This window comes from Lissotriton helveticus, chromosome 3_1, assembly GCF_964261635.1.
Source record: "Lissotriton helveticus chromosome 3_1, aLisHel1.1, whole genome shotgun sequence".
Classification (NCBI taxonomy): domain Eukaryota; kingdom Metazoa; phylum Chordata; class Amphibia; order Caudata; family Salamandridae; genus Lissotriton; species Lissotriton helveticus.
The window spans coordinates 1,651,901,158-1,651,922,547 of record NC_136061.1 but is presented as its reverse complement, the minus strand read 5'-3'; the positions used below and the strand labels follow the sequence as shown (position 1 = coordinate 1,651,922,547).

The 21,390-nt window shown below is 40.5% G+C and overlaps 1 protein-coding gene across 3 annotated transcripts in view; it reads right to left on the bottom strand.

Annotated features, from left to right (window-relative positions):
- Positions 1 to 21,390, bottom strand: part of LOC144823685 (protein mono-ADP-ribosyltransferase PARP14-like) — a 1,720,771-nt gene that overhangs the window by 318,002 nt on the left and 1,381,379 nt on the right. For all 3 annotated transcript variants that reach the window (XM_078682415.1, XM_078682413.1, XM_078682414.1), the window contains exon 15: positions 4,667 to 5,293. In XM_078682415.1, the coding sequence (XP_078538541.1) occupies positions 4,667 to 5,293 (627 nt within the window). The remainder of the gene's footprint in view (positions 1 to 4,666; positions 5,294 to 21,390) is intronic.

The following is a 21,390-nucleotide window of genomic DNA, read 5'->3' as shown; positions in this document are numbered from 1 at the left end:
TGTGTTTGGGGGCTCAGCGCCCCCACACAGACCAGGAGACCACCACCTCCCCAGGGTTATATTTAAAAGATGGGAGGGGTGCCCAGCCCCGGGACAATGCAGTTTGCTGTGGCGGTCTGCTCCCGCCAAGCCATTGCAAATACTGTTTGCTTCAATGTTTGCAGCGCCCTCTGCCCAAAAGCAATGCCAGCTCCCGCAGGTGGCGAGGAGCCGGCAGGGACCACGGGGCCTTGAAGCTCCCCCCGCAGTCCCCAAGGACGTGTAAGAAAATGTATGCATTTTAGTAATTTCACAGTGCAACATTGGTCACCATCAATCTGAAGTCCGTACGAGGTCAGACATTGGTAGCAGAACTGAGGTTTCTGTTTGTGTCGAAGGACTCTGACCTCAAGGTGGACCTGAAGGGGTAGAGGATCCAACTAAGGGTTCAGTTTCTTCTGATGCTCAACAATATACAACTTCTTCTCCCTGTCCCAGATCCCCTTAGGATGCACAAATGGTGCACTTGTCACACAACTTTGATCCGTTTCGCAAGCCCAAACACCAGAGACATAAGTCATGAGGGCCTGTGACCAACATCTGTTTTATGCAGTCACAGCATGGCATGAAGCCAGTTGTTTTTGAAGGGGACAAAGTTCCATGGCACACTGGTTCTTGATTTTTAGAAATCATCAAAGGGCCAACAAATGTGGGAATGGATCTGCATGGGAAGGCACAGAATGAAAGGAACTGATTTTAACATGCAGAAGGGGCGCAGTAATGCGCCTCCCCTCCATTATTGCCTGTGTGGTATGGAACCAACGCAGAGCAGTACAATGCCACATAGTGGTGTGCATGACCACAGCTGAAAAACTTTCGGATTAATTCTGAAGCCTGGTGAATGTTCTAAAGCTGAGGAATTCACAGTTATCAATATCCATCAGAAGGTGCAGGTGTTAAGCTTCACATCTAAAGTCTTACGTGCTCTGAGATTATCTGCTGATGAGGAGCAAAGAAATGTTGTCACCATATTTATGGGATGATTTAACATTTATTTTGTGGCATCGGTTTGGATCAAATAACTCCGTCTTATACCTTGAAGGCTGGACTTATGGACCATGCGGCCAAGGTTTTCAGTTACACTTGTCTTGTACTGTAGGCAGTGAGCCAATTTATCACTTACAGACTCATCTGCAATGCTGATTTTAGAACAGCAGTATCGTTTTATATTTTTCTAATCTGCCTGCATTTCTTACATTAAGTCTTGGTGAGCGTGAGATAGGTCACTCCATCCTTGCTCTTGTTTCAGGGCTAACAGATTGAACCATGAACCTTGTGGGAAATTACCAGCACCTGGCATTTTGCTCGACTCTCACATAAGACTACAGAGTAACAACAAGGTGTAGGGGTATACTAAGAGTCTTAGTCAGATTTTGGAGACGGGATACTCAGTCAAAATATGCAGTCTGCCATATTACAAGTTCCATAGGCTATAAAGTACTTGTGATCCAACAGAGGGACATCCGCCAAGTTTGTGACGTAGTAACCTATCTATTAAACTCCAAATAAAGCTCTAAGTCATTAGCAGGAAGATGTACATAGGCACTGAAATACAATTTTTAATTCATGTAAACAAACTAGATTTAGGAATTCAGTGGGGGGCCAAATATGTTTCAGAGTCAAGTTTAATATAAGCACCAAGGGCTACGTTTGGAAGATCATATTTCTCCAAAGCACCTGCAAAAGAGTCTTCTTAATAATTAAGGTAACATTATTTTTATTAAGCTACAAGGACAGAAAGCGGTCAGATAAATAAGAAATGAAAAGACTAGAATGGACAGTGTTTTTGAACACATGAATCTTGAGGATTTTCCTGAAGGACAGTAGTTGTGAGTTAAATGTGATGGCACCATATTCGCATATAGAAATCTACATGTGTCCCTTAAGCACTACAGGTACTACGAGGAGTTTCCACTCTTAATCAACATTAATCACTTTATCGTAGTTTCATTCCACCAGTCTTAATAACCAAATTGTTCCAGTTTTCTTGAATCATTCATTTTATTAGTGTTTCGTTTCCACAGCGTGACCAAATTCTAGGTGTGTAACCACCTAATTCCCATCATTAACAGGTGGCTTGGCAATCCTGTGCCCCTACGATTCCCAATGCATTTCAGGCCTGTCGTCAGGGGGAAGGTGTACCCAACAGATAGCCTTCAAGTTATCTCCTCAAACTCCAGCGTCCAAACACCTCTCAGTACCAGAAGTAGTGTTTAAGGGAACACAAGTAGTTTTCTATACCTGCATGTGGCATTTGACTTTGCATCACCCATGAGCGGAGGAGGGTGATAGCCCACAAGCATACTAACTAGTGGAGTTTTATTTAAGAATTTATAAACAGGAGCACATTGATGAATGCACATGCTTTCTTCTAATTGTGAAGTGCGATGGCATCAGGCATTCGATTCCACTCTCTGAGCCAGACAGACGAAGGCTTGATAAGAGGTTTGTCTCTTCTTGGTTTTAGGGATCAACTGGTCCAGAGCTCTAATGTCATCTAATATGATGATCAGACAAAGCATACGAGTTTTCCTGTCCAGCAGTTTCTTTGGCTCGGTTTCCTGAAGAAAGGCATCTAAGCTTATTTTGCTTTTTCATTAAATTTCAAATGGAATAACACATACTTTAATATCCAAAGTGAAAACGTGAGCTCACTAAAAAAGTAAACTTAAAAAGTCATTATTAACAATTATCTTTTTTAATCTCTTTTTAATCCTAAAAACGCCAAGCATAAGGTCCTTCTTTGGATACAGGTTGGCTCTAGGCCGTTAATTCAACACACCCATGCTGTTCCACTCCTGGACTCGGATTTATGGTAAAGAGACCTCACCCCTGATAGAATAAAGGGAGCAACTCGCAGGGCACCATGGCGGCCCTGACTAATACTAAGCAGATGTCACTGAAGCACTCACACTACAATATCTTTCTCGTCCTTGTTCAGAAAAGTCTAATTCAGTTATGGATGATGATGATTTATTTCTTTTAATTCATAGATGAGTTATATGTTAGGTTCCAATGAGCAGCAGACGACACTTGTTTCATCCACCTGGACTTTTCAAGGCTAGAAATATGTCCAATTACTATGATGTCAGGCGCAAATCATCCACTGTATGTATTTGAGACACAAAGCGTGAGCAATGATCCTCAGTAGTATCCAGAAATAGCCCCCAATCTGTTTGAATCGGACTTTTTTAAACAAGGACCAGAAAGATATTGCAGCGTGTGCGCTTCGGTGACATTGTCTGTTGCTGCAAGCATTATATAATATCAGGTAGGACAAGTGCTGGAAGTATGTAGTCCCAGATCTTAGTCACAGCACTCCCTTTTAGGATAATCCTTATGTTGCAGAATATATTACCAACCCCACTGGTCGTCTATGAGATTCTTCTGGCATACATATTCCTGCTTGATATTTAGTTCACAAAGGTTTTGCCAGTTTTGATGATTTTGGTACTCCAGGCAAGCAATTCTTTAAAGATTTACAAGTGAGATCATGTATAATATCATCTCTTTTGAAAATTAGGCTTTTAAAGTCCGACCCCGTGACGGGTGCCTTTTCCGCAGCTCACAAAATACAAGGGTACTACCACGCATTATAGAAAATGTCTAGCTTCCTGAGAGATTCTGTCTAAAACACTGAATGCCTCTTTCGCTTTTGAAGCTGCATTTTTATAATTGGAGCATTACAAGATATTTGATGTTACTATAACATTTAAAACTATTTATTTGGGACTAATTATGCCTCAAGTTCAGAGGAGAGTGCCAACTTGTACATATTTATTACATGTCTAACATCTTACAATTATTAGTGTTAAGAGACTTTCCAGTGTTAGCCTAATTACCTTGCATCAGTGCACAAACAAATTATTTTTGTTTTGGTAAAATGCATATCCAACATTTTGTAAAAAATGTAATTTTTAAATTGTATATTGTTGCATGAAAGCTGATCACTTGAAATTGGCTTGTGTATAGTAAACTGCTAAAAATGTACAGTTGCTTGACTGTGTTTAATGCTAAATGTGCACCACTGATAAATTAACTAGACATTTAAAATCCTCGTCTTTTTTTTATTCATTGTTTCATGACGATAATACCTGGGAGAGCAGTAAACCTTTTCTGGGCTACTACTACTTACCAGGAGATGAGGGGAACCGCCCAACAGTACTCACTATATACTTATTATGTAAAAGGAATTGATAAAAAAAAGTGTCTCATTAAAAATATTAGGACCTGGTGTACAAATTCTGGTTGATACTTAAATTTGGATGGTGCATTAGTCTTTCAGCTTGTATTTGATCCTGCTGCATTTAGTTTTTTGTTGCAGTGTGTTAAAAAATTCTTATGCAGTGAATAAATACATAAGTAAATAAATAAAAAGTAAGGTTTATGAATTGGGTGTGAATCACAACAGACATTTCCAAATTTTTTTACGATTAGGATACCAAAGCAAACATGTATGGAAGTAATGTCAGAAACAGATGTGAAAAAGGGAAACACTTTGGAGTTTCAGTCATCATAGTGATGTCTTTAGTAATGTTCCTTACCACATGTGCATGTGTGTGTGTTGGAGCGGAGATTCATTTTTTTTCAGGCAAGTATAAACATTATTTAAAGTTTTTTGATTTACCTTCTATCTTTGAAGTTCGCTTAATTTTCACTGTATGTTTCTTATCATCTATTGCAGATTCAGCTTCTAAATTAACATGGTAAGTTCTGTGACCATTCTGGATCTTAACGGTGCCCACATTTTCCGTAAATGCCTTCTCAAGCTGAAGATTTGCCTGTTTATGAAAGGCAACAAATGTCCCTCCGTTGTCATATTGCCACTCTACAATGTTGCTCACAAGTTCCTCTTGTCGTTTTTGTCTCGCTTCCTTACTAATCTTTTTTATCATATTTTGTATTTCCATGCAGGCGGTCATAACCTCCCTGGTGAGACCACTAACTTGAATAGAGGCATCATCCTGCTTGCATTTTACTTGTATCCGGATCTGCAAACTGTTCTGAAGTTCAGTCAATTCTTGGTGCTCCTTCTCTTCGAATTCTGCAATCCACTCATCTCTGATAGTGCTGTCACAATACTCATTTTTGATTAATTCTTCAATCCAAGATGCAGTGTCTTTCACATTTTTGGGGTTTTCACCACAAATCTGAAAGATTGCTGGCTCGATTTTATCTTCGAATACAAAACTAGAGCTTTTTTTTGTCTCAGAGGGTCGTTTGATGCTGAAGATTGATGCTACTGCTGAGGATGCTGCAAAAGAAAAATAAACATTTCTTGAAACAACCAAGATATGCATTTAGACACTACGTACAAACACTGGGTCAAATCCTTTTTAAAAAGTAACAAAATGCTACGTACATAGTTTAGAAGCTGGACATCTCTTATAAAACTTAAAGACTTGAAACTATAATGACATTTATTTGTTAAATTACTCTCGGTTAGAAACAGGGTCGTGGGGTAGGAGCCCTGGTCAAGCAGCAGCCACAATCCTTAAACGGTAAGAAGCAAGCAAACCCTAAATTAACTTTTGCTCACCCTCTGGTGGCTTGGCACATAGCAGTCAGGCTTAACTTTGGAGGGAAAAACCAAATGAACATGAGAATGGGCAATGTAAGATAACCAGAAGGAGAAAAATGAGTGAAGGAACAGTCAAATTAGAGTAGAGCGATACAGACCAGTTTCTGGAACAAAAGGAAATAGGAATTGGATTGCATTTGACATATGTAGATGTGTCTATTATCAGTCTAACAAAACATGGAATACTGCTATGCTTTTGCCCAGGGACGAGTGGGGATGTATGTGCTTTAAAAATGTACAACTTTCTAAACGGACTTGTTTAAATTCATCAGGAAGGTTTAAACTCAAAACGTACTTTGCCATACACCCTATAGTTGTTAAAGGACATGACATTATTGGAGTGGATACTTTGCATAATAAGTTGACAATTCAGGGTGTTTATGATAGTGACATTAGTATCTATGACTGCCTTTGAAGAGGACCTTGTGACGTTCCTCAGGGTCTTTGAAGATTTGGCTGACAGGACACAGAGTCCAGCCTAGACAGTGGCATCTAGAGTAAGTCTATGTGGACTCTGCAATAAACAAGTGGCACTAACTTGGAAGTGTTCCACAAATTGGTACGTGGAGATCTAGATAGATGGAATAAGAGAAATATGATGAGGCATGGTAGGGGCAGGGATAATCTCTGCCCAGGTGAACATGTGGCACTGAAGCAACTGCTATGTGATCAGCACCTAATGATCACGGAAGCGGATAAGGAGGGAAACATTGTCGTCATGAACCATTCAGACTATGATCAGGAGATTTATATGTGATTAAATGATCAGCTGTATTATGAGAAGTCTGACGTGAACCCTACCTTTGAATTGACTGAAATGATTAATGGGAAACCCAAGAAGTGGCATGAGAACTGTTTACTGAATGTTGATGAATATTTCTATTTAGGAGTTGATCGTTCCAGGTATCTTTGCCTTTAAACACTCCCTAAAGTGCACAATGACCTACCATTTCCATCAAGTAAGCTAATTATTTCGGGCATTGGACGGCCCACTGAGTGGCTATCTGAATTTGTGTTTTTTTGGTTTTACAACCATACATGACTAACCTACCCTCTACCATTAGGGGCTGTCAAGACGCATTATCGGGGCAGGCGGAGAACACTGCAGCGCAAGGCTTCTCCGTGAACTGACCAAAATCAACTGTCAAACTACATTACCCATAAAGCCATGGGAACGTGACGCTGATGATGTCACGCCGTTTCACGGAAGCGCATGTAAGCGCTTCCAGGGCATCAGTCGGGTGCCGTTAATTCCTGGACTCTCCCTGCGTTGTTCCGGACGATTGAAGACACAGTAGTTGGGCTAGCAGCAGCAACTCTCTTTGTTGATCGCAGCACTTGTATCCTGCCCAGCGCCACCCCAGGATTTGTTTGGCATTCAGGTCCGATTCCTTAGCTCATTTGAACGAGCCGAGTACAGGCTCTTGCGGGGCTTCTTTGATTACTTAGCCACGTTGGACGAGCCGGTTTCTGGCTCTTGCGGGGCTTCGTGCACATCCTCCTTACTCACTCAGACCTCTGGCGGTACAGAGGATTTGCTCGCATTGTTAACACGCGAGGCTGCGCGTTCGCTTTGATCTTAATCAACTTTTTGTATACAACACTGTGTAATTCCTCGGATTGTCACAATGCCGTAATTGTGGTGAGGCGGCCAACAGAGTGTTCATGCTCGCAGGATATCTATGCGATTCTCTGCGACTTTGGGTTCATTTCATGGTCTAAGTTTTGGTATCAAACTCCTTTGAACCGGATTATAAACAATGACTATAAGTATCATTTGCTTCATTTGATCTGATGTGTTATGGTGGAATATAACCTCAACATGTTCTAGTGTTTATGGTGGATTGTTTATCTCGGTCTCCACAGCAGGGGCTTTTTGAGCTCATCCCAAAGACAGCTCCAATTCCCCTGTTAAGTGGCTCACATGATGCCTTTGGGTATGTTGCTAACTGATGTAGAAATTCATGGTACAGTCTAGAACAGCATGTTATACTTGTGTAGTAATATCGTTGTTCTATCCATAGATCCAGCAGTACATTGGTTCCTGCGATACCCAGCTAGGATACAATGGCAGTTATTTTCCTTTACAGTTATTTTGGTTTTAAGCATAGGCCTGTGAAGTATTCCGCTGTCCAGTACAAGGAAGTGTTGTATACTTATGCTTGTTTACTTTCGTTACAGATCTCCCTCCCTGCTGTTCCCTTCCTTTCCTTCCCTTGTCTGATCACTCTTTTGAGTCTGTTAGTTCTACTCAGACCAACGGGCTATCAGGAGGTGGACCCCTTTGAGCATCGTACGAATCCGAGGATTCGAGGCCTTGACAGGGGCACAAAACACATTCTTAATTCACTGAATGAAGTGACATGGGAACCTGGGAATGTTAACAGTAACACTCAATACTGTCTTACTTTACACGAGTATTAAACATGAGAGGTGTATGACAGCCCTCAAACAGGTTTTGAACCGTAGACCCATAGACCTTTTGGAACATACAGACATGCGGTTAGTTGTGACCAAGATCATATTGGAGAATATTTCTTTTTTTATTCAATGATTAATGGTTTAGACAGCTACAGGGGACAGGGATGGGCTCCAAAATTGCCCCTCCTTATGTGAAACTCTTTATGGGGTGGCTGAAGGAGGGGCAAATCTGGGGTCCATGTGGTGCAAGATGAAGTGACTACATTTTATACTGGGGACTATTCAATGACAATCTTTTCATGATTTGGACAGGGGATGAGACTCAGTTAACCCCATGGCTGCTCAGCATATTCCCCTGCTGTGCTGAGAAATCTGAACTCCCACACAAGATGACGAGCTGGGCTCGTCATCAGTGTAGCAGGAGGCTACTGCATGACGAGCCCAGCTCGTCATGAGTGTGGAAGGGGTTAAAGGACTTTGATTATCTAAATACAATTGACTCAGATATGAAATATATGGGAAACAACCTTTACAACGCAACTTTTACAACGCATTACCATTACAACGAAACTTTTACAACGCAAAAACCATTACAACGCATGTATTTACAACGCATGTTTTTACAACGCAAGTACCTTTACAACGCATACCATTACAACGTAAGTATTGGTAAGTATATAATTATATTTAAAATGTTATATGTTTGGGTTTTTTTAAGGGGTATTTTTAGGGTTCAGGGTCAGTTTTCAGTTTTTGGGTAAAGGGGTATTTTTAGGGTTCAGGGTCAGTTTTCAGTTTTTGGGTAAAGGGGTATTTTTAGGGTTCAGGGTCAGTTTTCAGTTTTTGGGTAAAGGGTTTTTTTTAGGGTTCAGGGTCAGTTTTCAGTTTTTGGGTAAAGGGGTATTTTTAGGGTGCAGGGTCAGTTTTGGGTTTTTTGGTAAAGGGGTATTTTTAGGGTTCAGGGTCAGTTTGGGGTTTTTGGGTAAAGGGGTATTTTTAGGGTTCAGGGTCAGTTTTGGGTTTTTGGGTAAAGGTGTATTTTTAGGGTTCAGGGTCAGTTTTGGGTTTTTGGGTAAAGGGGTATTTTTAGGGTTCAGGGTCAGTTTTGGGTTTTTGGGTAAAGGTTTTTTTTAGGGTTTAGGGTCAGTTTTGGGTTTTTGGGTAAAAGGGTATTTTTAGGGTTCAGGGTCAGTTTTGGGTTTTTGGGTAAAGGGGTATTTTTAGGGTCAGGGTCAGTTTGGGGTTTTTGAGGTACAGGGGTACAGGGTAAAAATAAAATAAAATTAAATTTAAATTAAATTATTTAAATTAAATTTAAATTATTTAAATCAAATTTAAATTAAATTAATTAAATTAAATTAACTTAAATTAAATTAATTTATATTAATTTCAAATAATTTAAAATAAAAAAATTAATATATACTTACCAATACTTACGTTGTAATGGTATGCGTTGTAAAGGTACCTGCGTTGTAAAAACATGCGTTGTAAATACATGCGTTGTAATAGTTTTTGCGTTGTAAAAATTTCGTTGTAATGGTATGCGTTGTAAAAGTATGCGTTGTAACGTCATACATCCGAAATATACATACCTATATAGTAATGAACAGATAGTATTTTTGGATGTTGAGCTTTACATCAAGAATAATAAGATGAACAGTAGGCTATTTCGCCCGGTGACTCCTTGCAACTCAACTCTAGATGCGACCAGTGCACATCCAAAATGTCTGATAAATGCTATTCCCTTTGGAGAAATGGTGAGGGCAAGATATAACAGCAGCGAGGAGCAGGAATTTCAAGACTGTCTACATGATATGAAGATGAAATTTAAACGTAGATATTATAATACAAATGTAATTCATAAAGCCAGAAAAATAATTAAAAAGTATACTTGATGCAAATAAATGTGATATTGGTGGTCCAGACAAAGTGCAACTGATCACGGACTTTAGCTGGAACTCACATACATTTCAGAAATGTTTGCATAGACACTGGCATTTGTGGCAATCAAATACAATGTTCAGAGACTTTATCTCAGATCAGCTTGACATCATTTTTTGTAAGGGAAGATCCCCAAAAAGTATTTTGAGTCCCAGTTATCCAAGGCAACAGACACAGATGAGTTGATTGACAGAACACACATAGGATTCTAGAAGTGTGGCTGCTGCGGTATGTGTAGATGGTCCCTTGATGGGACCAAACGCATTAGCAATGATGAATTTGAGGTTCAAATGGATATCAATTGTGGCACTAAGTTTGTTGCCTAAGTACCGGTGTGCAAATGTTATTGCATATATATGGGGAGCATAATAAGAGCTTTGAGAGATAGGATTGGTGAGCCTATACAAGCACTAAAATCAGGCAATACAATATTTCCTATAGCAATCTCGATGGTGACTGATATGGGGTAAGGCATCTATCAGTTATGGGATAGACCCTAGATCATAAATTTGGTTCGACGTTTGTTTTAGAACAAATGCTCTTATGTATGCAAGAGAAAATTAAAATAATTTATTCAATTGAATATGGTCAATTCCTCTGATGTGGTGGAATCTACAAAGGATGGATAATGTATTTGCAATGGTTAGTTGTATTTGATGGTGTGTGCCGATGTAAGACTTTTATTTTGTGAATATGTGTATGAATTAGTCCAAAATGGCAGGGATTGGAGGGGCACTTCGGTCATGATTTAATGTGTTCATCTTGAAATAAATGGGTCCTTTGACTTGGATAAATTCATCTTTAAAGACCTTGCGCATTACCCCTATGTTGAATGTATTCTATTATTTTGGCATTTGAAGGGCAGAACCTAACTTATATGATTTGTTCGTGGAGAACTCCAAGATGGCAGTAATAGAAGTAGAAGGTTGTTTGTCCCTCTTTGGTTTGGATTTAATTTGCTCAACCTGGAATGAATGAGTCATTTGCTTTTGATAATTCACCTTTAAAGACTTTGCACATGACTTATATGTTGCACACTTGCAGATCAGTATAATACAAATGAGGGCTGAAAATGTAATTTCACTATTATTGTGATATTTGAAGGAGGGACTTAATTCATATGATTTGTTCGTGGAAAGCTCTAAGATGGCAATAATGGAAGTTGAAGGTCCTTTGACCCTCTTAGATTTTATGACTCCATAACGCCTATCAAGAATGCTCAGTCCATTAGGTGCACTCGCCGCATGTTGTTAGTGTATATCGACAACGCTTATCCGTGGTATTCCTGAGAGAAGTTAAGGTGTGGACTGATACCTCCTCAGTAAGAACGGGTGAGAGGGTGAAGTTTAAAAAACTGATATACTGATTGTGGTACAGTTTCTCTCCGATACATGTTAATGGAACTACAGTTGTTTATAGCTGGGTGCTGGCAGCAGTGGGACAGTTTTGACTTACCCTTGGATCAGATAACAAATAGTAGTATAAAAATGAGGTATGGATCACTGCACATAGTGTGGAGTTAGAATATGGACAATGGTTCAGTTATAATAGTTTTTTTCATTGGTTCACAGGAAGATATTTAGAGTTTTTAAGGTATGGGTGCAGAGTTTTGCGCTGGGAATTGTGGTCTAATACAAATGATTTGAACTGTATACAGTTGGAGAGGCGATGGGCATGCAACACAAAGGGGTTGGCATGTGCCTTTAAGATATTGTAATGCATTTCACAACAGCTGTGATCATTCAACATTATGTAGCTCCCATTGGAAAACTGCCTAAAAATTGGATCTATCAATGCTGACGGAGAACCTTGCAGGTGGCAGATAAGTTGGTCGAAGAACCATCACAGGCTCCGTGTAAATTGATACCCTGACATAAAAGTGTACCGCTTAGTGCGCTGTTACATTGTGTACCACTAAGAAATACTTCTTTTCCCCACTCCAACATTTGTGTGTGTATGGTAAATCCCAGGTTGACTTTATGTATTCTTTACCCAACCTTTCATACAGGCCTGCTGGTATGTGTTTCAAGCAATACTGAAACTGGAATCACTGGCAATGTAATGGTGCCATGTATTATTCATTCTATGGCTGGTTTCTCAAAAGAAGTCAATGGTAATCTTTCCAGTTTTTCTATGCTCTGCACCGTATAGTCTGCTCCTCTTTGTGCCAAAGAGATTTGTTTATCTGTAAGGTTAAATCCAGTAAACAATGACGCGGTGTTGCTTAGACGGCAAGGCACATAGCCTGAACGAAGATTTTGTAACGTCCAGCCTAGCAGCATTATAGAACGCAATTAAGACTGTCCATGTTGTAACATGTACAAATCAACAAAAGAGTGACTAGAACAATCAAAATACAAAAAGAGAAAGGAACTAGGTAAGAGGTAGTGAAATCAAAACTAAAGAGATTACTACCAGCTAGTTCCGAGTGATATACCCCAAAGGGAACAGTATAAAAGTGGGTTAGACGTGCACAGAAAAAGAACCCTCAGGCATACAACAGTGAAAAGAAAGTGATTTAAAAGTAGTGCGGGCTACTCCCCAAACCTTTTTAATGAAGGGGTAGCTCTGACTCTGTTACAAACAGTGAACAAAGACGGACATAAAGGAAATTAATTTGAACCAAAATGTCCTCAACAAATTAAATATACACAAATAGGTTGACATGTTTCTGCTATCTTGAGCCAAAATTCAGCTCAGCATTCATCAGGACCAAGATAGATCTCACCTTGTCGGTGACGCACGCTAAGGCGTCACTGGTAAAGAAAAAAGGTGGAATATTAATAACAATTACAAACTTGAATGTAATTGGTGCGTAGGGACTTCTTCGTGTGTCCCTGCATTAGGTGAATGACGCAAAATCTACAATACACAAAACACAGAAAAAGTCTGTAAGACACTCGCCAATTAGAGTATACAAAGACTATAGAAAAAATTTTTGCTTTTAAAAGTGCATCTAATGTATAAACCCACTTAAATCCTGTGAGAACATTTGCTTTTTGTGAAACATTTACAAAAGGAAGCCAAACTCCAAACTCACTTAATCAGTAGTCGAATTCAGTCATCCAATAAAACAATGATATATTTAGAAAACATTCATAAAATACATCATTTTAAACCAACAATGTTGATAACCACACAATATTCTGCACGGCAGTGAACTCCTAAGGCGTCAGTTCTCAACTACGAATGTTAAGCCAGAAAGGAGTATCAAAATAAATAATTAAAGAATTGAATAAGTGCCCGTAACTGTTAAAATAAATATCTAAAATACACCTCCCGTCACATAAGGAAGAATTCAATGGAAAAACACTCACTTGTGCGAGCGATAACAAAAAGCCTCTTAGGCTTGTGGCGGGGGGTTATCTTCACGCCAGGAGCAACTGCAAGGGAATAAGAGGCTGAGTCAGCAAACAGACACGTACTTGGTGCAGTTTTCTCGGACGAAGTCCGAGTCGCGCAATGAAGAAAGGGCCGTCTAGACCAAGCAAGCGGCATAAGCTACGGAGCAAGGAAATAACGCAGTAGCGCTTAAAACCTACTTGCATCCCGGCGGCTCCCCTCCAAAGCACCTAATCGTCCACAGCCACGGCCTGAATACAAAGGGGCCGGTGGAAAGGGGTCGGTTAAGCCTTTACGTGACCGACGTGACCTGATCACGTGACTATTGCTACCTTCAATAATGTTAAAGGAGACGTGCTGATTTATGTGCATAAAAGGCCTTTCCCTTCTCACTGTGAATGAAAAGGCACAATACAAAGAAGGACAAGGAAAAACATGGTTTTGATGTTTACCATGTATATGTTAGAATCATATTATGCCCTCTTTATTTCCTAACAAGTTGTAATCGTGGGCATTTAATAAAAAAGGCTAAGCGCAAAACCGTTCGTTATGTCATCTGACCTCTTAATTCCTAACCAGTTATCATAATAGACAATGATTTTAGGAAATGACTTTTATGTAGATAAAGGCTGTGGGCGGAACCATACGTTATGTCAACTGACCTCATTAGTCCAAATACAACGCTGTAGGTTGCGAAGGCCACAAGACCCCCAACCACAACGTTAAAGGACAAGATATCACCAAACATTTAAGCATCAGGGTTGAAGTCTATGAGGGAAAAGAGGGGAAAGTTTACCGTCGCATTACTGTACCCCAGGGAATCGCATCGTTGAGTCCCTGGGTGTGTGTGGACAGACGGTATATCCATCTTTGTTCCTTCTCAAAGATATTCTTTTCACTGCTCTGGCTCAGTTGTTCAATCACCATCCATATAACATCATTATGCGCAATTTTATTTTCCTCGTCATCATCCCTACATATCTTAAGTAGCAGGGACAACTCACGAGGTAAACAACATTGCTCGAATTGCAATTTGTGTGTCCTCTGAGATGCCAGATTTTGCCCCCCTCCAGATTTAATGTCTTAGTGGCAGTAGTGAGACTGCAAACACTACACCCTCCACACGGGTAGTGGCCGCTGACAGCAGGAAGACCCCAAGTTGTGAGTACATTGTTCTCCTGAATTGCAGGGGTCAATCTTGGCCAGGTATGCACGAGAGCATCTCGAAGACTCCTCTCACGTTTGTAAGAAAAAAGTGGCTTTTGCCAGTCTCTCCCATTACTGGTTAGAATACGCCAGTGTTTGTTTATACACCGGCTCACAGCACGAGATATATTGCTGTAAGTGGTGACACAAGTCAATGGGGTATCTGCTTCACCATCCTTAATGTAATCCTCTAAGAGGGCTTCTCTGTTTTGGTTTTTTGCCCTTTTGCAGATTTTTTTCAAGATGTTTCTCGGGTAACCTCTATTGAGGAGTTTAGTTGTAAGATCCTCGGCCTGCGAGTTGAAATCATTCAAACTGCTACAGTTTCTACGAATCCATAGATATTGGCCGAAGGGTAGAATCTCCCGTAAGGGACGTGGATGAAAGCTTGAAAAAAGGAGAAGATTATTTTTATTGGTAAGTTTGTAATAAGTTTTGGTAGTCAGATGGTTTTCCTCCCTGGTTATTACAACGTCCAAAAAGACGAGAGAGTTAGCATGGTACTGATGGGTAAATTTAAGGTGGGGGTCACAGGTATTTACCCAGTCAAAAAATGCCAGAAGGCTCTCTTCCGAGCCCTTCCAGATGACAAGCACATCATCAATGTACCTCTGCCACAGGATAACATTGAGAGTGTAAGGATTGGTTTCCGAAAGGATATGTGTCCGCTCAAAATTGTGCACATACAGACCCGCAATGCTGGGGGCAAATGTGCTGCCCATTGAAGTACCCGTCTTCTGTAGGTAGATGGTATTTTCATATTGGAAAAAATTCCGTTTGAGGGCTAATGTAGCACACTCAATTACAAAAGTACGGGAAGTTGTATAGTCCCAGGTACTCTGTTCTAGGACATATGCCAATACTTTGAGGGTCGCATCCTGCGGAATGCAGGTATATAAGCTCTCGATATCAAGTGAAACCAGAAAGCATTGTTCTTCTGGTAGTTGGACATTTAGAAGCAATGAAAGCAGACTTTTAGTATCTTTTATATATGTGCTGGTGGTTTGTACGAGAGGTTTAAAGAAAAATTCGCAATACTTGGAAAGTGGTTCCAACAAGGAGCCAATACCGGAAACTATTGGTCTTCCTGGGGGGGGGGAAGGCGGTTTTTATGGGTTTTCGGTAAAGTGTAAAAGTATGGGATTTTGCCCTCAGAGTAGGTTAAAAAGTCTGCTTTATGTTTGTCTATGTAACCATCCCTCTCTGCTGTCATAACCAGCTCCATTATTTCAAACTTAAGGAAAGGTGAAGGGTCCTGTTGAAGAGTGGAGTAGTTAGTTGTATCGCCTAAAAGGCGTCTACACTCCTGATCATAAGCGGTGGCATCCTGGATAACGATGCCGCCCCCTTTATCGGCACTCTTGATGAAGATATCTCTATTTTGTTGTAATGACTGTATGGCTTTGTATTCACCAGCTGTGAGATTTTTAAAAGGTACTGGTTCCGACAAAGACCCACCCTCAAGTGATACCGCTTGCTCAAAGGCAATATCAGCAGGTACTGTGTGCAGGGGTGGCGTAAAAGAAGACTTCTTCCTGAAATTAGTGTCACTGTTGGTAGCCTGACTCTCTGCTGTATTTTGATGTTCAAAAAAAGTTTTCAACCTAAGTTTTCTAAAGAAATCACTTAGTTCGCACTGAAGTTTAAAACGATCAAGACGTGGCGTTGGTATAAAGCCTAATCCTTTTTCCAAAACTGAAATTTCATCAGTACTCAAAGTGATTTTGGATAGGTTTGTGATCAGGGATTTACATTGCTGGGCTCCGCCCTCTGGTCCTGGGTTTTGCTCCGTGTGTTGTCGCCCACGGAGTCCGTCGGGCCCCAGTGTACTTGGTTCCCTCCTCTCTGTGTTTGATTTGATGCTCTCATCCTGCCCCTGCCCCTCCGGCCAAACCCTAAAAAAGGCTGCGGGAACATATTCTGTTGGGGTAGTGGAGCAAAAGGTGAATTCCAGTCCATATGTGGGGGATAAGGTGGTTGGTTATAAGGGTTTGGGTAAAAATCTCCATTCCCTTGTTGCTGGTATGGGAACCACTGAGGAATATTATGGGCTCTCCTCCCTCGTCCCCTCCCACGCGGTTGTGCTAGATCCACTAGAATAAGAATCATCGGAAGCATCGGAATTGTAATTAGTCCGAACGGGGGGGGGGTGTATTCTGAGCTGGCATATGCATAAGTCTTTTCATATGACCATTTTTTTTAGATCTTTTTGAAATTTGGCCACCTTGGATTGGGCAAGATTTTCTTTATACTCGTTCAACTCTTTGTTGAACTCTTCGAGTTTCTTCTTGAAACCAGTAATCGTAGCTCTTATGTGGGTTTCAGTTGCCTGTATTTCTACTAGAAGGGCTTCTGACAAACGCATGGCAGTTTTAATAATTAAAATCGCCCAATCATGTGTGCAGTGCCATGCAATTTGTGCCCATTCCTTCCTGAAGACACTGTCTTCCAGGAAGATACGGGGAGCATTGGTCACTAAGAGGCCCTTAGGTGCCATTTTGTTGGTCAAATATTCTTTCATCATTGTGCCATGTAAAATGGCTCTGATGCGACTACGCTTCTGTTCGCCCAATTTGTCCCAGTCAGAGATTTGTGATATGGTCTGGGCGACTAAAGGGTCAGCAAAGAGAGTAGGATCATTCAAAATAGCATCTGCCTCCTCTCTCGAGAAGGATAGGCCTGAAGCTTCCATGTGGAGGGTGTGTAAACGGAGCACTTATTCAATCTGTAAAATTAAACTCTCGCAGCTGTACGCTGCCAAGATCAAATGAATCAACAAGAGAGGAAGGGTCAAAAGACACTCTTATACCCCTGAAGTTACTTATACAAATCAACAAAAGAGTGACTAGAACAATCAAAATACAAAACGAGAAAGGAACTAGGTAAGAGGTAGTGAAATCAAAACTGTATACAACAGTGAAAAGAAAGTTATTTAAAAGGAATGCGGGCTACTCCCCAAACCTTTTTAATGAAGGGGTAGCTTTCTTTTGCTTTTTTTCATTTTTTTTTCATGTTGTAACATATGCAAGTCCTGTTCCATTATGCCTATGGCAGAGGATACAATGCTGTCCAAATAATGAATTCTGGATGACAGAGTTGTTAACCCATTATCAACTACAGAGAGAGCTTTTTCTAAATTAATATGATCAATTTCTCGTATTCATTCTGCAGTTTCCATTTGCGTTCCTTTCCATGCTTCATTATAAGCAGCATAAATACCGGCGTATATGAAACGTTTATGACGTGGTTTATGAGGCCCTAGTAAGAAGTCTCTCAAATCAACGCCATCTTTAAGTTAAGTTAAGTGTTGTTTAACCTCTGTAAGTGTAGATTTTTGTAGCCATTCGAGGCATAGTTTTCCTACATTGTATGTTTTCACTATCCCTGGATGTTGTCTCTGGACATATCTTGGATCTGGCCTAGTTACTGTAAACCCTGTTGTCTTGTTCAGGATTTTATCTAGATGGTTATTCGTGTCTGTAGGCCAGATTAACCTTTTTTTCCAATCAGGATCAGTTCTGTTTTTAAGTAAAATACCTTTTACGTCGACCCTGCTCTCTGAAGTGTTTTTGCCATCAGGTGTAGGTGTAGGTACAGACGGTTGGTTTAAATCTTTTATCTTGGCCAGGCCAAGGCAAGATGTCTGTTGAACAGGGTCATTCAAAAACATAATTTATTCAGGGATAATACAGGCTCGAAATTAAGCTTCAAATCCCTGCTCTTGCCAGTCTTCTGAGCCCTAGACAGTTTTCGTTTCTATGTTGTCTCTCTAAAAGTCAAAACATAATGAGAACAACTGGGCATAAAATGCTGCTGAATACATTTGCTTTGTATTTTTCAACATACTTTTCATTCCTGTCTTATTAACATTTTCAAAATAAAATGTTTCTGGATTTTTTGTATTAAAACCTGAGAAGTTTGGAAATTTGTTATAGAATGTTTTTGAGCTATCTTTTGGTGGCATTGGACAATGTTCCCATTGATTGAACTTATAAATATTCCTAGAGTTTGCAGATTTGTGCAAGTAATGATGACCAGAATGATTATAAAAATAAATTTGTGCATAATCTGATGAACCTTCTAAGTATTCACGTTTTGTGAATTTAGCAGACATCTTTAAATCTGACATCATATTATTAACAGTCTCAAAGTCCCAATCATCAGAAAATGTGCTGGGTGAAACATAGTCACTCAATGAAACCTTGAATTGATGTGGAATCTTCAGCAGCTCGGCAGGACCATGAATGTCATAATCAGTTCTGTCCCATGCTATACCACCAGGTATAGGAACGGCTGTGATGTTCACTGATGTCAAGTCTCTTTGTTCACGATGAGATGATTTGTGTGGCCTCAGGAGCAAGTTGATGTTCTTACTTGCTGTGTCCATTTTACTATGTTTTCCATCTATCAGCATCCCCAAAGTTAATACCATGATTATCCAAAGTAGGAGGAAATGTACGCCAAGCACCATCCAAAGTTCAACCCATGGTGAAACTAGATATGTTTTTTCAAGTTGATGAAGAAGTTATGTTACTTGTTTTTTAAATGTTTTCTTTGCTGGCGTCGTTTCAGGCTCACTGGGATCCTCAGAAAACTTATCAAAGTTGATAAAATAGCCAGAGCAGTTCTGTCAATTGTTGGAATTGCATCAGGATTATTTGAAATCACGGGGGCTACCGGATCTTTTGTCATATTAGTGTAGTCAGATCCTACTTCATTGTAGACAGGAGTGTCTTGACAAACTGTTATTTGGGTTTCAAGAGGCACAAGTTCCATTGCTTTGTTGCATAGTCCTTTTCTTACTGCAGAGTCTTCAAAGGTGATGTGTCTTTCAGTTTGAACCTCTTGGATAGTAGCAAGATTTGGTCTTCTGCTACATCTTCGGAGTCCACTGTGCCTACTACTTATTATCGGCCGCATGATGTGGGTTGACCAGGTCGATGGATACGAACCTGTTCTCCTTTCTTCCAGCAAGGGGCAGCAGTAACACTGTTCTTGATCCGTGGATTGCTAGCACAGGTATTGGTTTTCTATAAGAAGGCACAAATTCCTCTCTTGTCCGCGATCTTTTCTCTGACTTGATCCCCAATCTTTGGAATCCTGACAGGCCTTGCTGGGACAGGTGGATTTTCGTCAGTGGTCGTTGGCTTCTGTAATGTGTTGCTTAGACTTCTTCTTGTTTCATTTAAGTCCTGCAAAACAGCCAAACGGTCTTTGATATCAAAGGGTTTTTCTTCCATCACTGAAGTATGACGATCGAGGTCTTCGACGATTATTCTAGTGCCAAACAAAAAGAATTTCATATGGAGTGATTCCACCCAGAGAATTTCTTGGCAGATTGTTAAGACTACGTTGGACACTTATTAGATGTTTGACCCACCCGTCACCCGAGCCTAGTACCCTAGCTGTTATACATTGCTTTATGTCAAATTTTTTTCTTTGCACTACAGAATTTCCCTCAGGAGGGAATGGACTTGAGTACCGCAATGCAACGCCCAGATTGGCCATGGTCTCTTTGTAAGCTCGAGAGCTAAACGCAGGACCCTGGTCAGAATGTAGCGTGCCGATTGCGTATGTGCCGATAAAGACTTGCAAATCTTTTATAACATTTCGGGCGTCAGCCGAGTGCTGAGGCCACATCCAAATGAATCTGTCCTAATAGTTGTGGGATCGCATTCGTCCATAGCAACGTCTGCGTGTAGAAAGCCTAATGCTGTCTAACAATGGTGTCTGTACTGGGCTGGCTGCACTTTAATCAGGTATCTGGCGGCGTTCCTTGCTGCGATCTCTATTGCAGTCATGGCAATTAATTGCAAACTCGTGAATGTGGGCATTCATCCCTGGCCACCTGTACGTCTCCTTTAATTCCAGAATGAATTTAGAGATCCCTTGATGTATCAGACCCTCTCCTATATGTGCTTCTTGTATCAAAGCTCCTCTACGTCTCCTGTTTGGAATTACTCTATCCCCCACTCCATGGATTCGATCAAAAGGGACGGACTTAGCATCAATTATGTATGCATATTCGAGTGGATAGTTTAGAGGTAACGCTGCACCGCTGCCTTTGTTTGTGGCATTGACAGCTAGCATTGTTTCGCCGTCTATTTTTGTTTTCGAACGAGTGATTGCAGCTACGGAAGCCGTTCGTACAGCTGCCTTTGCGGCTTCATCAGCCAATGAATTCCCTTCAACGTGAACGCCATCACGTTGATGACTCAGTGTATGGATCACGTGAGTCTTTTGTAGTTCTTTCTGTAATTGAACTACTTGTTATCAAAGCAACTTATGCTTAATTGTGCCACCTTTTGCATCTTTGAAACCGTTTTGAACCCAGTTCTGCAAGTATTCATTGTAAGATTGGACGCAGTAATACGAATCGCACACTATGAGTATGGGAAATTTGCAATCAGTATTTTCAAGCGCCATCTTGAAAGCCTGTAGTTCAGCTCGCTGAGCTGTACAGTCTCCGAGAGATTGAGTTTTTGTGACCATTGGTCTGAATTTACCATCACGCTAGCGACCTTTTACAATCGCTCACGCAGCACTATAAGCTTGTTTACCCCCAATTGCGGGTTGTGCTGATCCATCTGTATAAATTATACAATCGTACTGTTCTAGAGGGAGAATCTTAGTGGGCAGAGGACTTTCTTGTTCATATTGTAAAAATTCTTGAGTTTTCAAGTAGGGGTCAAAAACGTATTCAACGTCCGTTGCAGCAAGATAGTTTGTATCCATCTCGGATGTAATACTTTTGCATTAGGAAAGCTTGCTTTTGTCACTGCCTCTAAGGCAGGTAAAGGAGTAACGACCATTATGCGTTTACCCTGTGCGAGAGCTCTCTCTTTTGCTACTGCAGTCTG